Below are 15,615 nucleotides of genomic sequence, written 5' to 3'. Positions count from 1 at the left end.
GCTGATAGCTTAGCGAGTGCTGAAATACGGCTCGCTGCTTCATGGAACACTCTTCACAGAGGTCCTGTTTGTCTCCTTCCGTGAGCTCAGTGCCAGCTGCTGCTTTGCTTACAGTGTTCCTTTTTGGGCAAGCTTTTCAGGGATCTTAAACAACTGTGTTCTTGTGGGATTTTACTTTCCTCCCATATAATGCTACTGAGGTGTTGGAAAAGAAAGAAAAAGTCACATCATACTTATTTCTAAAGTAGGAGAAATAATTTATTTTAATAAAGGAAATGGTTGTGCCATCTCCTGAAGTGCTTTTGAAGAGGGAGAAATTCATCTTGATCTATTTGTGAAATTATCCTTTCTTCTCTATTACATGGTCTTTCATCTCATTTTACATCACAGTTTATGAAGTTGGGAAATTTTATACAAGGTTAAGTGATTTCTTGAAGGTCACAGTGACAATTTGTAGAAAAATTATTCTTAGAATTGACTGTCTCGTTTAGAGAAAAGATATTGTCTGGAAGGTGTTGTTACCTTTTCAGCAGAAGCTTATCGCTTACTAGCATGGTATTTTTCAAATGTGTTTAGTCTCCATGTTTTGAGAGCTCTTAAAATTTGCCAGAGAGTATTTCTCACCTGCAAAATTGCTATATCTGGAGACCTTCTAAAGTCAAGTGGTGACAGGAGGACCCATGGCAGAGTTTAGAATAAGCAGGAAAGGGCCTGAGACCTAAAACTGGCCAGCGGTGGGCCTGCCCTTTTGGTGCCTTCGTTCCCTTAACTGTACAGTGAAGATATTAATATTTTTTCTACCTATGTTCTGATGACAAAATTAGTGAATGCGAAGGCTTTTCCAAATGTGGGAAATGGTATGGAGGTTCCTCAAAAAATTAAAAATAGAGGGGCACCTGGGTATCTTAGTCAGTCGAGTTGTCCGACTTTCCATCTTGGCTTAGGCCATGATCGCGAGGTCTAGGAATCGAGCCCCGTGTTGGGCTCCATGCGCAGCATGGACCCTGCTTAAGAATCTCCCTCTCCCTCCCTCCCCCCGCCCCCTCCCTCTCTCTCCCCCTCTCTCTCTCTCCCCCCCCCCGTCTCTTTCCCTCCCTCCCTCTCTCTCCCTCCCTCCCTCATTCTCACTCCCTGTCTCTCACTCTCCCCACCCCCACTCACACACACTATCTCCCTCTGTAAAATAAAAAAATAAAGATAATATAACCATATGATACAGTAATTCCACTACTAGGTATTTACCTAATATAATTTGAAAAGATAAATGCACCTCTCTATTGCAGCATTATTTACAATAGAAAAAATATGGAAGCAACCCAAGTAGCTACACCAGTTTGCAATCCCACCAACAGTCCACTAGGGTCCCCTTTTCCTCCACATCCTTACTAACACTTCTTGTCTCTTGTGTTTTTGCTTTTCGCCATTCTGACAGGTGTGAGCTGATATCTCATTGTAGTTTTGATTTGTGTTTCCCTGGTGAGTGATGTTAAGTATCTTTTCATGTGTCTCTTGTCGTCTGTATGTCATCTTTGGAGAAATGAGTTTGTGTCTTCTTCCCGTTTTTAATTGAATTGTTTGTTTTTGTATATGTGTATTGCGTTAGATATAAGTTCTTTATATATTTTGGATACTAGCCCCTTATTGGATGTATTATTTGCAAATATATTCTCCCATTTGTAGGCTGTCTTTTGGTTTTGTTGATTGTTTCCTTCCCTGTGCAGAAGCTTTTTATTTTTATATAGTCCCAGGAGGTTATTTTTGCTTTTGTTTCTGTTGCCTCAGGAGAGGATCTGAAAAAATGTTGGTACAACTAATGTCAAAGAAATTACTGTGTGTGCTCTCTTGTAGGATGTTTATGGTTTCAGGTCTCAAATTTAAAAATCCATTTTGATCTCATTTTTGTGTGTGGTATAAGAAAGTGACCCAATTTCATTTTCCTTCTTGTTGCTGTCTAGTATTCCCAGCACCATTTGTTGAAAAGACTTTCTTTTTTCCCCCTTTGCACATTTTTGGCTCATTTGTCATAGATAAATTGACTGAATAATTGTAGGTTTATTTCTGGTCTCTCTGTTCTTCTCTATTGATCTTTGTGTCTGTTTTTGTGCCAGTACTGTACTGTTTTGGTTACCACAATTTTGTAATATAGCTTGATACCTGGGATTGTGGTCCGTCTAGTTTTGTTCTTCCTTTTCAAGGTCGTTTTCCCTTATTTGGGGTCTTTTGTGGTTCTGTACAAATGTTAGGATTATTTGTTCCATTTCTGTGAAAAATGCTGTTTGGCATTTTGATAGGGATTGCACTGAATGTGCAGATTGCTTTGGGTCGTATGGGCATTTTAACAGTATTCCCCCACTCCAGGAGAGCATGAAATGCCTTTTCCTTTGTGCATATGCATGGTTTTCTGTTGCTCTTGACCCATTGTATTGATTTTCTAGGGCTGCTATAGCAAATTACCATGTGCTCCATACCTTAAAACAACACAAATTTATTTTTTCATAATTCTCATGGTTAGAAATCTAAATCAAGGTGTTGACAGGGCCATGCTCCCTCTGGAGGCTCTGGGGAAGAATCCTTCCCTTCTTCCTCTTAACTTCTCCTGGCTCCACTCCATCCCTGAATTTCCATGGTTGTAATGGCATCACTCCATTCTCCCCCTCTGTCGTCACAAGGCCTTTTTCACTGTGTATGTCTCCGTGTGACGTCAGCCATCAGATTCAGAGCCCACCACGATCCAGTATGATGACTTCATCTCAGTTTAACTTATTACATCTGCAAAGACCCTGTCTCCAAATAAGGTCGCAGTCTGACGTTTCAGGTGGACATGAATTCGTTGGGGGAAAAGGGGCACTAATTTTAGACACGACACTGTCTAAAATTTAATCTATTCTAAAGCATATAAACATTTGGCAGCTCAGGCTGCCACGACAAAAGCCATAGGCCGAGTAGGTAGCTTAAATATCAGAAATTTATTTTCTCACAGTTCTGGATGCTGGAAAATCCAAAATCAGGGTTGAGCAGGGTTCAGTTTCTGGTGGAGTCTCTTCCTTGCTTGCAGACAGCTGCCTTTTTGCTGTGTCCCCTCACATGGCACAGAGACAGAGTGTACACGCTCTCTGGTATCTTTATGATGGCACTAATGCCATCAGACCAGCGTCCTACCCCCAGAACCTCCTCTAACCCCGGTTAGCACCCAGTAGCCCCATCTCTAAATTGTACCACCTTAGGTGTTAGGGTTTCAACTGAATGTGGGCGGGGGGCGGGGGGAGGGGACACAGGCATTCTAGTCCATAGCAACATGCAAAACTGAAATATGTATTTTACATTAACCAATATCTTAGGAACTAATTATTTTTAAAAACCAATTGTGGTTGTTTATTTTCAGACAGAAAACTTGCTTGGGAAGAAATTAAACAAGATTCATGTTTATTTAATAATATAAACATTCATATGTTATTCAATTTAATATCTTTGACCCCAAATAAACTATAAAGCATTATTGAATGGTGTTTTAGGTATGTAGGGTAACTAATTTACATTTTTTCTCATAATTTGTTATTTTCATTTCCTGTTATTTACCATAGACTTTTAAAACACAACTAACAGAACAGTAGATAAATTATAAGAGTGCAGCTCAATGAGTTTTTCACAAAGTGATCAAACAGATAACTAAACATTCTGATAAAAAAAAAAACTAAAACTATTATCAGCATTCCACAAACCTTTCTTATGCCTCTTTTTCAGTTGACAAATTCCCCCAGATAATTCTTTCATATTGCCATAAAATTTGAGAGCCATTTCTCTAGGCACCTGGATTTGTAGCAGGTGTTTGTGTATGTCTCTTCCTGTTAGATATCATATTAGTGGACTTAGCTTCCATCATGTGCTCTCATTCACAGGCTTTACATGTGCTGTTCCTTTGCTTGGAGAAGTTTTCTTGTTGCTTTCCCCTCCTTCTGGAAATCTTTTCATATCTCCTTACCTCCAGGCCTCTGGACACCTTCCCAGACAGCTTCATTTCAGGTCTTAGCTGAGACTCTTTCCTTTAAGGAGCATTTTCGGACTCCTCCATTTCTCTTTCCCTCCCCAGTTGAGTTAATCACCCCTCTGATATGTTTTCATTAAACTCTCCATTTCTCCTCTCATTTATCATAGTGCATTCTAATTGCTGCTATACTTGTCTCTATCTCCCATCAGACCATAAATAACAAAAAATCAGAGTGCAGTATTTGCTTCATTTTCTTTTTTTTTTTTTAGCCCCTGTATCTTGCACCTGGTCAGTGCATAGTGGATGATACACATTGAATGATAGTAAAATCATTATATTTCAGTACTGCTAAGTGTTCTAGAGTTCATCTAATCCAGCCCGCTCATCTTACAGATGAGGGAGCTAAAAGCCTGAAATTTATTGTTAGTAAGGGCTCAGAAAAAGCCTATGGTCAAAATACATAGTATTTGTCTGTGACGAGAGCATATGGTGGAGAAAGGACATTAATGTTCGGTGTCCTTAGGAAATGTTCTTCACTTGAATCATATCTACACAAAATGATTGCATTTTCAATTTCTCTAATGTTCCAGTTTCATTCCTGGCTAGAGTATTGTATCATTTCGCATCTGTTCTCTCACTCTACTAAGTCTGTTCTTAATTTACTTCCTTTGTGATTTATAGTTTCCAACACTGCTGTTTTCATTTTTTATTCAGGTTAGTTTGCCACTCGGACAAGGTTGCTGTGATGATCCATTTCAAAACTGTTCTCATTTCCCATCAAGGATGCTTGGCACTTGAGACTCAGCATGACTAACAGCTAAGTGCTTTTTTAGCAACAGCCTCTGATGCTCCCATGCCCACCTCTCTCCTGCTCGCTCATTCTCCCAAATGGTCTCCTTCTTCTGATTGTTCTTTTTCTCTTTTCCCATCTTCTCAGACTTCTCAACTTGGAACTTTGAAGGTCTGAGGCTTTTCCCTGACTCTTGTCCATTGTAGTCAGTCAGCATCCTGTTTCTTCCCAATGTTTCAGAATCTCTTGGATCTGTCTTGTTCCTTATATTGTCATTACATCTCTCTAGTCCAAGCTCTTTTTTCAGCTATCATTAAAGCTGATTATTTTCTTTCCTCCCACAACTTAGATTGTAATATTTGGAAGACATCAGTAATATTTTTTTACTACCATCAGCATAAGATAAATTTTTTACAGAATGCCACTCAGTGTTGCCAGTGACCAGATCCTTCTGTCAGCTCAACATTATCTTTTACTTTGTCTTTTCATATGCACATAACATTCACAGTAATGGAATCTGTATACCTCTCCTTGAACATAGCCTGTAGTTTTCCTCTGTCATTTCTTTGTGTATTCTGTTGTTCTTAAAAAAAAAAAAAAATCTATCTTCACATGAATAAATGGTTCTCATGCTTCTAGATCCGCAGTCATCTATTCCAGTGCTTCCCGGATGCTGGATCCTACATGGCCACCAGCCTAACTGCATCAGAACAACCTGAAGAGCTTTGAAAGATACACATAACCAGGTCTCAGTCTGGTGCAATTGAATCACAAGTTTTGGAGTTAAGATCTTGTTGGCTACATTTTTATAAAAAAGATATTCAGATAGTTCTGGGGCTTTCCATTCATCTAGCCTCATCATTTTTAAATTTATGAAATTGAAATACAGAGGAGAAAACTGAGTTCTTCAGGGTTACTCAAAAGGTATTTATTGGGTAACTACTCATTTCAATGATAAGTAAAGATGGAGTGATGAGAATTTTTTGGGAACTGAAACAAAGGCTATTCTTAGCATTCTTTTAGCTTTTGGAATATTAATAAATGATCTGAGAACCAGTATTTTGTACTACTCACACACTGAGTACTAGGTATTTCATATGTGTTATTTTAATAGTCTTTTCATTTGTCATACAAAGAAGATTAGCAAGCCAAATTATAAAAAGTTTTTAGTGTTTTTTAATGTTTTTTTCTTTTTTGAGAAAGAGAATCTGAGCTTGAGTAAGGGAGGGCAGAGAGAGAAAGGGAAATACAGAATCTGAAGCAGCTCGAGGCCCTGAGGTGTCAGCACAGAGCCCGACACGGGGCTTGAACCCACAAACCGTGAGATCATGACCTGAGCCGAAGTTGGATGTTCAACCAGCTGAGCCGCCCAGGTGCCCCAAATGATAAAAATTTATTTATTCAACTGATAATTCTTGAACACCTATCTGTCTAGCACCTATGCTAGATGTAATGAGTATTGCAGTGAATAAAACAAACTTGGTATGTTCCCTTAGAGATCTTAAAATCTGATGAGGAAGTAAATATTAATTATATAAATAAAATAGTTTGACGAGTGATAATTTGCCCAGTGTCACACAGATTATCTATAGCAAAGTTGGGTTTTCATCCCAAGACTATCTGCATTTAAAAGCCCACATTCTTTCCACATTAGCTATGATTCCAACAGATGAAGGTAAAGGCAACTGATACTTGTTGAGCTCTTCATTCTATCTTTAGTGCTAGATCAGTTATAAGGAGAATTTCATTTACCTATAAGATTGGCACTGTTATTTTCACCACAGTGGAGATGAGGAAACTAAGTCTCAGAAAAGTTAAATAATTCACTAAGGTTTTCTCTACTAACTACTCATGCGTGGCTTCTGATCTAGGTCTGAGTCCAAAGACCTGTGAAATGGAATAAAAAAGACTTACAATAGAATAAACAAATCCAGTAGTTGGTTATTTGACAAGATTAATACATTAAATTGGTAAGTACTGAAAAAGACCGATGAGCATAGGGAAAAAAAATTTTTAAAGGCTCACATTACCAGTACTAAGAATTAAAAAGATGACCTAATTATACAGTCGGCAGAAACTAATATGTTAGTAAGAGGACACTAAGCATAACTGTATAGCAGTAGATTTGAAAAATTAGATAAAATTGAGAAATTTCTGGGAAAACAGCTTACTGAAAATAACACTAGGAAAATTAGAAAATCTGAATAGTTCTATTAACAAGATTGAATTTATCATTATATACCTTCCCTCAAAGAAAACTCCGCGGACAGATAGTTTCACTAGTTAATTCATCCAAACATTTAATAAATCAGCCAGTGTTTTACAAATTCCATCCAAGAATTGAGAAAAAAAGGAAAGAAAGAACACTTACCTGATTATTTCATGAGTCCAGTATAAACCCGATATCAAAACAAGGATATTAACTGTGTCTTAAGAATCAGTGCAAAAATACTAAAGAAAGTATTGGTAAATGTAATGCAGGGATATCTAAAAAGGATAATTTATTATTACCATGGTGGTTTTAGTCTAGAAATGCAGTTGTAATGTTATCAATAAAGGGAAAACTTGATCATCTCAATATACGCAGAAAAAGAATTTAATAAAACTCAGCATCACACTATGACTTAAGAAGATCTTCGCAGACCTAGAATAAAATTTTCTTTGTCCAGTAAAGGGTATCTGCAAAACTTGCGGTATTGAAATATTTAAGGCTTTCTACTTGAGATTAGAAATGATACAAAGATATTGCTCTTATACCACTTGTACATAGTGACATACTGAAGATCCTAACCAGGGTAATAAGAGAGAGCATTAAAATGTAGAAGGATTGGAATATGAAGAAATAAAAAATACTCCAGAGATAACATGATTATGTATATGGAAAATTCAAAAGAATCCCCAGAAAAACTACTAGAATTAATAACTGAACTTTGAAAGTTTGGTAAAATTCAATATACAAAAACTAATTGTATTTTCAGTATACCAGCAACAGACAAACAAAGATTTTAATTACCAGTTAAATATCAAAACAATATTAGATGTGTAGGAATGATTCAAATTAAAGTTATTTTATAGCTCTTCACACAAACTAACATTATTAAGAGAAATTAAAGAAAACCAGAGTAAATGAAGAGAACTACCATATTCATGGATTGGAGAGTTCATTCTTATAAAGATTTCCATTCTTTCTAATTTTATGTGTAGATTTATTGTAGTCTCAAAATTTCAAGAGTTTTTTCTTTAATGGAAACTGTTGAGCCCATTTTAAAATGTATGTGGAGGTATCATGAACCAAGAATAGACCATACTAAATTGAAGAACAAAGATGGAAGACTACCAAACTTATTCTAAAGCGACAATAATGTGCATAGGTGAACTAATGTAAGTATAGACACATGGTACAGAACCAAGGACCCAGAAACAAACACACATAAATGGAAACTTGATTTACTGCATAGGTAGGCTTCGAGAGCAAGGAGGTAATGATGTTCATTTCCTTGTTTTTTCAAATAAATTGTGCTGCGTCAGTTGGGTATTCATATAGAAAAATACTAATCTTGGCTCTTATATTATACCTGGAAAGTAATTCCAGGTGGATTGTATACCTAAATATTGAAGGTAAAGCAGTAGGTTTTCTGGAGGATAAAGTTGTGAATGAAAGACATCTTCATAAATGTGGGCTGGAAAATTTTTAGGGTACTAGAAGTGCTAACTACAGGCTTGATAAAATGGACTACATTTAAGTGAGGAACTTCTTTTCCTTTTAAGATTTCTTAAGAGTGGGAGAACATACTTGCAATATATATAATCATCAAAGTGATTACACCCAAATACGTAAACAACTTTTACAAATATGTAAAAGATGAAAATAACCAGTGAGAAAAATGGGCAAAGAATAAAATGAATATGCACTTCAGAAAAGAGGCTGTCCAAATGGATAGTTAACACGCAAGAAGGATAACTTCTTAGTCATCACAAAAATGTAAATTAAAACCACCATGATCATTCCAGAGAATAGCTTTAAAAGATGATAATTCTAAATTTTGGTAAGATGGTGAGGCACCCACAACTCCCATATTGCTGCTGGGGTGTAAGTTGGTACAATGACTTTGGAAAATAGGCAGAATCTGCCAATGCTAAGCATACAAATACCTAGTGATTCAGCATTGCTGCTCTTACCCAGTGGAAATGCATATGCATGTATGTGCACTGAGAGCTGGGTGCCAGAATGTTCATGGCAGCATTGTTTAAAGTCCCTAAAAAATGGGAATAACTCAAATGTAATCCAGTTGGCTATTAGTTGGGTAGTTACACAGAAGTAAATTTCTCCTCAACAGAGTGAAAATAAGGCAGCTACTGCTGCATGCAAACCATGGGTGAATTTTACAAGTAAGATTTTGACTAAAAAGAGGCAGACACAAAACAATAGCTTATTATTTGGTTCCATTTATTAAAAATTCTGAAACAGGCAAAACCAATCAATAGTGTTGGAAGTTATGATACTGGGTCACATTTGGAGATGTGCGTTTGGGACAGCTGCAGAAGATTCAGAGGTGCCCGTGTTCGGCGTCATCGCCTGGTAGTGGTTACAGAGATGTGTTCACTTTGTGATACACATTAAAGCTGTGTTTACATGATTTGCACACTCCTCGGTATATGTGTTAAAGAATTTTATTTCAAATAATTATTATTTTGTAGTGCCCCAACTAACAAATATGTTTATATTAAGCTATGAATGTGAATAACTGGTGTTAATTGAAAAAGCGGTCACGTTAATTGGAAGCCTTATAATTACAACTAGAATTATTATATGTATTATAATTATTACAAATAATACCACATCAGATGCTTCTTTAATAGCGAGCTATGTATGTTTCTGCTTTGAAAAGGTTTGGGGGTTAATAGTTTTTGGAGTGGGAATGAAGAACATTGGTCCATGTTAGCCAGATCTTTCAAGTGAAAGTTAACTTGAAATGTGTTTCAGTTACTATACAGTGTATCTTAGAATGTACATTCAGCTGATAACACCGAAGCCCTACTGCTTTTCACATTGTTTGAGGATAATAAAGTCAATAAATGGTTTTACAATATATACTTTTCTAAAGTAAAAATTGTCTTCAAGGTTGCTCCAGTAATACTTGTTTTTGTATTATATAGATACTCCTATAATGACTTAGGACATTTCTTTGCAGCTGCCTAATTTTTATCTTTTTAAAAAAATTTTTATTTGAAGAGAGAGAGAGAGAGAGTGCAAGCAGGAGACGGGCAGAGAGAGAGGGAGTGAGAGAATTCCAAGCTGGCTCTTCACTGTCCATATGGAGCCTAGTGCAGGGCTTGAACTCAAAGCATGAGATCATGACCTGAGCCGAAATCAAGAGCCGGACACTTACCCCTCTGAGCCACCTAGGCACCCCTTGATCTTGATCTCTACCAAAAAAAAAAAAAAAAAATCACTGTTCTGCGGAGAACAAAATAAATGGAACTAACAACCAGAACACAACTATACCTCATGTTTTCAGTTAATAACTTTATGTGAAATAGGTTATTTTCTCCCATTTTTTTCTGGTAGTTCACTGATAGAGAATTGACAATAAATAAAAGAATTAAGTTCTATTATAACTATATAACCAGATTGAATTAAGCTTTTACCACTAAAATATTTGAAATGATGCCCATTTGCTTATTTTTCTTGTGGAAATAATAATAACAAAAAAAGTCCAGAATGGGTATTGCTATTCACCAAACTCGTTTCTTGCTATTTTCTTTAAGCTGGTTATGCTTTGCCTAAGCTGATTTCTTTAAGTTGATTCTGTGTGTGTGTGTGTGTGTCTGTGTGTGTGTGTGTTACTACAGCATGTTCTGTTATTAACACCAATATATTTCAGGAGTAACCTTTTGTTTATTGATAAACTTAACGGTTTAGAAATTAAGTTAATTGAATAACCTTTAAAACAAGTGCCTCTAATAACAGGCACTGAATCATAAATGAAAGGGGACTTTCAGCTATTTGGACCTGGAGATATATCTTGATGTATACCAGATTCTGGCTTGATAATTCATTTAGTGACAGAGTCAACAACCTTTTATAACACTATGGACTCAGTCTGCTCACAGTGTTTTTCCTGTCTACCTCTCTCTGCTATATAGTCACTCTGCTCTAGCCACTGTCAGGGCGTTCTTGCTGTTTGATTATCTGCCAAGCATATTTTTAGGTCAGCACTTTGGTTGATACCTGTTCAGATCTGTTTTACCCCATATGCTCCTCTGACTTCCTCCCGCATCATCTTTAGGTCTCTGTTTGAAAATCATCTCAGAGATGCATGTGACAGAGTATCAGATAGTGAACATTGACTCCCTTGACTTATAACTACCTTCTCTGACTTTTCTCTGTAATTTCCCTACCATTCTCTATTCTTATTCCCTGATTGACTTTTTATAGCAGTTACCACTGATACTCTGTTCCACATATATTTTTAATATATTTCTTGGTAAAGGTGTCTCATTGGATTAAGCTTCCAACTTCAGCTCAGGTCACGATCTTGTGGTTTGTGGGTTCAAGCCCCACGTCAGACTCTGTGCTGACAGCTCAGAGCCTGGAGCCTCTTATTCTGTGTGTGTCTCTCTCTCTTCCCCTCTCCCGCTTACGTGTGTGTGAATGTACTTGTGCTCTTTCTCTCTCTCTCTCTCTCTCTCAAAAATAAACATTTTTTAAAAAGTAAAAGAAATATATATTTCTTGGTAATTATAAGTTCCACGAGGGTAGGAACTTAATTGATTTTGTTTACTACTATATTTCTAGCACCTAGAACCAAGACATACATAGTAAGCACTGTATAAATATTTATGGTTTGAATGAATGAATGAATGAAATATAATGAATAGTGTCAGTCTGCGTGGTTCAGCCCTCAGTTAACTGTGCAGATATTCTCCAAGCAGATGTAGGGTTGTTGTTAACTCAAGCATGGCTCTCTTTACAGGGATTAGTGGTAAATTTTAAATAAACTCTAATAATATAACAGATTTCTGATCGTGTTGTTATCCTTTAAAAGATGAGAAAAAGGGAAAGGGGGAAATAATATACATAGTATTTAACTTTGTCTTTTATGTAATAAATCATGACTAAAAATAATATTTGTTCCAAATGGACTCCCTTTGTTCTTATCTGTGATACTTAAAATATCGAAGTAACTGCTCAAGTACCACTTAAAGTTGTAGATTTATGTTGACTTTGTTTTCCTGTTTATATCTATTCCCACCCCCACCCAACCCCCACCTTTTTTTTTTAAAGAATCCAACTCAAGTCGGAACAGCTCTTCAGGTTTTCCATAATCTTGGAATTTTGAAGGATACTGTTACCAGCGTTGTGGATGGGTATTGTGCTGCTTTAGAAGAACATATCAACAGTGCGTTAGACATCAAAGTTCTGACTCAGCCTTCACAGTCAGCTGTGAGAGGTATGGCTATGGTTTATATTTAGCTGCTTTTTTTATTTATAACCAAGAAGTCCTTTGAATAGTATGTGAAACACTTAAGTTTCAAAGCAATCTAATGACTCATATTTTAGTAGACAGAAAATGAGGGAAGAAATTATGCCTCAGAATTTATATATAACTTTTTTTGTCCAATCAGTGAGTTGAATTGGCCAATTGGTATATTCAGAACTTCTAGAAAAAAAAATCTGTAAACTGTGGCTTCACTTAGTTCAGAGGAAACAGATGCAAGGAAAAAAAAAAACATTTTTCTCTCTGAAATCCTTATCCTCACATGTACTTCTTGAGACAGAAAATATTTTTTTAAGGAAATGCAATTCCTTCCTTAGCTTTTTGGGCTTTTCCTTTGAATAATTCTGGTATTCACGAGCAAAAAAGGCTAACTGTGGAGGTAGAAACTGATAAAACCTTTGGGAACATTACGACGACAGCAGAATATAAAGGCAATGTCTAAAGAAAGGTATGAGACCGGAGTGGCCCTACAGCCGCAGGCTGCGACCTCTCTCCTGCCCAGATGCACCTGCGGGTGGCGTTCAGACATAACACCCCCTTCATCCTTCATGGGTGGGAGAGGAAAGAGTACACGCTACGTGTGCCTTTCCCTTACCTAACCAGCTCACCTCTGCACTTCTCTCCTCCTTCCTTCTCTCCTGCGAATATGGACGAGCCCCTGCTCCTAGCCGAGACCCAGTGCTCTGCTGCTGCCTAGTCCCCGTCTCCCAGGGGCGTTGCTTTAGGGGGTCCCCTCTGTCTTCCACGTACTCACTTTGCCTCCTGTAAGTCTCTGCTTTCGCACACAGTCATGCCAGTGTGTCTTCCGCTTAAAGACACCTCTGTCTTGACTTCATTTCTTCTTCCCCCATTTTATTTCTTCAGACTACAAAAAAATTTCTCAAAGTCGTTGTCTACACTTACTGTCTCCAGCTTTTCTGTTTCCATTTTTCTATTGGACAAGCTACTCTATCATCACAGAGTCATCCTAAGAGAGAAGTGAAGTAATGGATATAGCACTAATAACAGAGTCCCTCGTACGCGGCTGCTACTAAGACATTTACAGCCAGTGATTGTGGTTTTATAGTTGCTGTATAAACATAGCCTTAAATAACCCAAAATATATGTCACTCATAAATAAGTTGCACTAGATAAAAAGAGATAAAGGAATCTTGGATCTTAAAGGGATTTTTAAAGGTTAGCCCTCGCCTCTGAATAGGTCTGTGTTAAGACTATCCCAGAAGGGGAGCTTTGAAAAGAAATTGCCAAAGGAGATTTCACTCAGCTTTTCCCAGCAATTGTTCTCACAAAGTTTGATCTCACGTTTAGGTTTCCAGGAGGATTTAATCTCATTCCCTCTTGTGTTGTCAAGAAAAAGGGAAAAAAATGAAAGCAGTTATCCACATGCTGTCATTCCTAACGTACACCCTTTTGTTGAAAGAATAAAGAGTTTTAAAGCTTTATTATAATATGTTGAGGAGTGGGTACAGTGGTTTAATGTAGAAACCTTAAGCATCCATTCTTTATTATTTTTTTAAAAGAATAATCACTATTATTTTTGGTTTTCTAAATGTAACATTGACAATACTCATGTTAATTTGCTGACTTGTTGGTTATATTGAGATTATGGAGTAGAATGTCCTCATTTTTTGGAAATGCACATTAAAGCATTCAAGGGTGACAGGGCATCATGTCAGTAACTTATTAACAAATGATTCAGGAAAATTTTTTTTAGTATGCTTTAAAATTTTCTATATGTTTAGGATTGTTCCCCCCCACATTAAAATATATAAAATTAATATAATTTTAAGGGGAAAATGTTACCTATGATGTGCTTTGAAAGTTTCCAATTCAATAAGAAAAAGAAAACTCAATTAAAAAATAAGAATATTATTAGGCAGTTTACAGAACACATCTAATAAGTGTGAAAATATGTTAAGCATCTTTCAAGAGGATGACCTAACTAATTATTAGGGAAATACAAATAAAATAAGGATACTGTTTCTCAGTTATGAGGTTAGTAAAAAACCTAAGAATTAAGTGTTGGGCAAGTGCAGACTGTAGGAGAATGAAATGGTTCAGTCATTTCACTCAATATTATCAAATTGTTCTGTGAGGTTAAAGCTGTGTATGTTTACCTTGTGATCTCATCATTGCTCTTATAAAAATATACCCTAGAGAAACTGTCACATAGATACAAGAATTTGTTATTGCACCATTACTTGTAGTAGTGAAAAAGTGAAAACAGGGGCGCCCGGGTGGCTTAGTCGGTTGAGCGTCCGACTTTCGCTCAGGTCATGATCTCGCGGTTCGTGGGTTCGAGCCCCGCGTCGGGCTCTGTGCTGACTGCCAGCTCAGAGCCTGGAGCCTGGTTCAGTCTGTGACTCCCTCTCTCTCCGACCCTCCCCTGCTCACGCTGTCTCTCTCTCTCGTAGAAATAAAAATATTAAAAAAAAGTGAAAACAATCTTTCCTTCAGTGGAAATAAAGGGCTATCATTGGGTCTGTTTGTTAGTGAACCTATGCCTCTGTATCTTGAACTTTACAAGCGTACTAAATTTTTTTTCCCCTCCTCCTTCATGTGGGAGAGAATGAGCAGAGCAGGCTGGAGTTGGATATTTCCCATCCCCGGTCAGTTAGGTCCTGATAACACCCCAGAAGTTTAGGTTCTGGTTGTGAGGAATAGAGTCCTCTGGCATATTTCAAGATGGTTTCCTTTTTTCTCCTCCTGCTGGAGGCACTCGGGAATTATTTTTTTATTTTTTATTTTTTTTACATTTATTTATTTTTGAGAGACAGAGTGTGATGGGAGGAGGGGCAGAGAGAGAAGGAGACACAGGATCCGAAGCAGCTCCAGGCTCTGAGCAAGCGTTCAGCACAGAGCCTGAGGTGGGGCTTGAACCCACGAACTCTAAGATCATGACCTGAGCTGAAGTCGGACGCTTAACCGACTGAGCCACCCAGGCTCCGGACACTGGGGGATTTTTTTTCTCCCGTATTTACTGTGGGAAGCTATTTGGTTTCCTGGATGCAAATCTCACAATATTGTGGGCCCCCTTTGACTGACTACCCCTGGAACTTCTAATTTTCACAGTTGACCACTTTGAGTCTCTAGCAGTTCATCAGTTACAGTTCATGTTTTCCTTCCCTAGCGCTGGCTCGCACTGTCTGTTTTCTGCTAGCAAGGCTCTGTTCCCATACATGGAGACTTTCTCCATTCACCTGTCTCTCTGACCTTGGGGGCAGTGGTTTACCATGTGTCTTCCTCTCTCTTACAGGTCCAAGAATTGTTGATTTTCCAGTTTTTTCAGCTTTTCATTTGTTGTTAGGACAGTGGCAACTTAACAAGCTTCTTACAGT

The 15,615-nt window shown here is 37.4% G+C and overlaps 1 protein-coding gene across 5 annotated transcripts in view; it reads left to right on the top strand.

The window, feature by feature from the left end:
- Positions 1-15,615, top strand: part of COG5 (component of oligomeric golgi complex 5) — a 302,803-nt gene that overhangs the window by 150,924 nt on the left and 136,264 nt on the right. For all 5 annotated transcript variants that reach the window (XM_039247215.1, XM_039247213.1, XM_039247210.1 and 2 more), the window contains exon 8: positions 12,064-12,229. In XM_039247215.1, the coding sequence (XP_039103146.1) occupies positions 12,064-12,229 (166 nt within the window). The remainder of the gene's footprint in view (positions 1-12,063; positions 12,230-15,615) is intronic.

The sequence above is a fragment of the Hyaena hyaena genome, unplaced genomic scaffold (assembly GCF_003009895.1).
Source record: "Hyaena hyaena isolate Hyena2069 unplaced genomic scaffold, ASM300989v1 scaffold_294, whole genome shotgun sequence".
NCBI classification, from domain to species: Eukaryota; Metazoa; Chordata; class Mammalia; order Carnivora; family Hyaenidae; genus Hyaena; species Hyaena hyaena.
The sequence above is the reverse complement of the archived record's forward strand: the minus strand, read 5'-3'. Positions and strand labels throughout refer to the sequence as shown.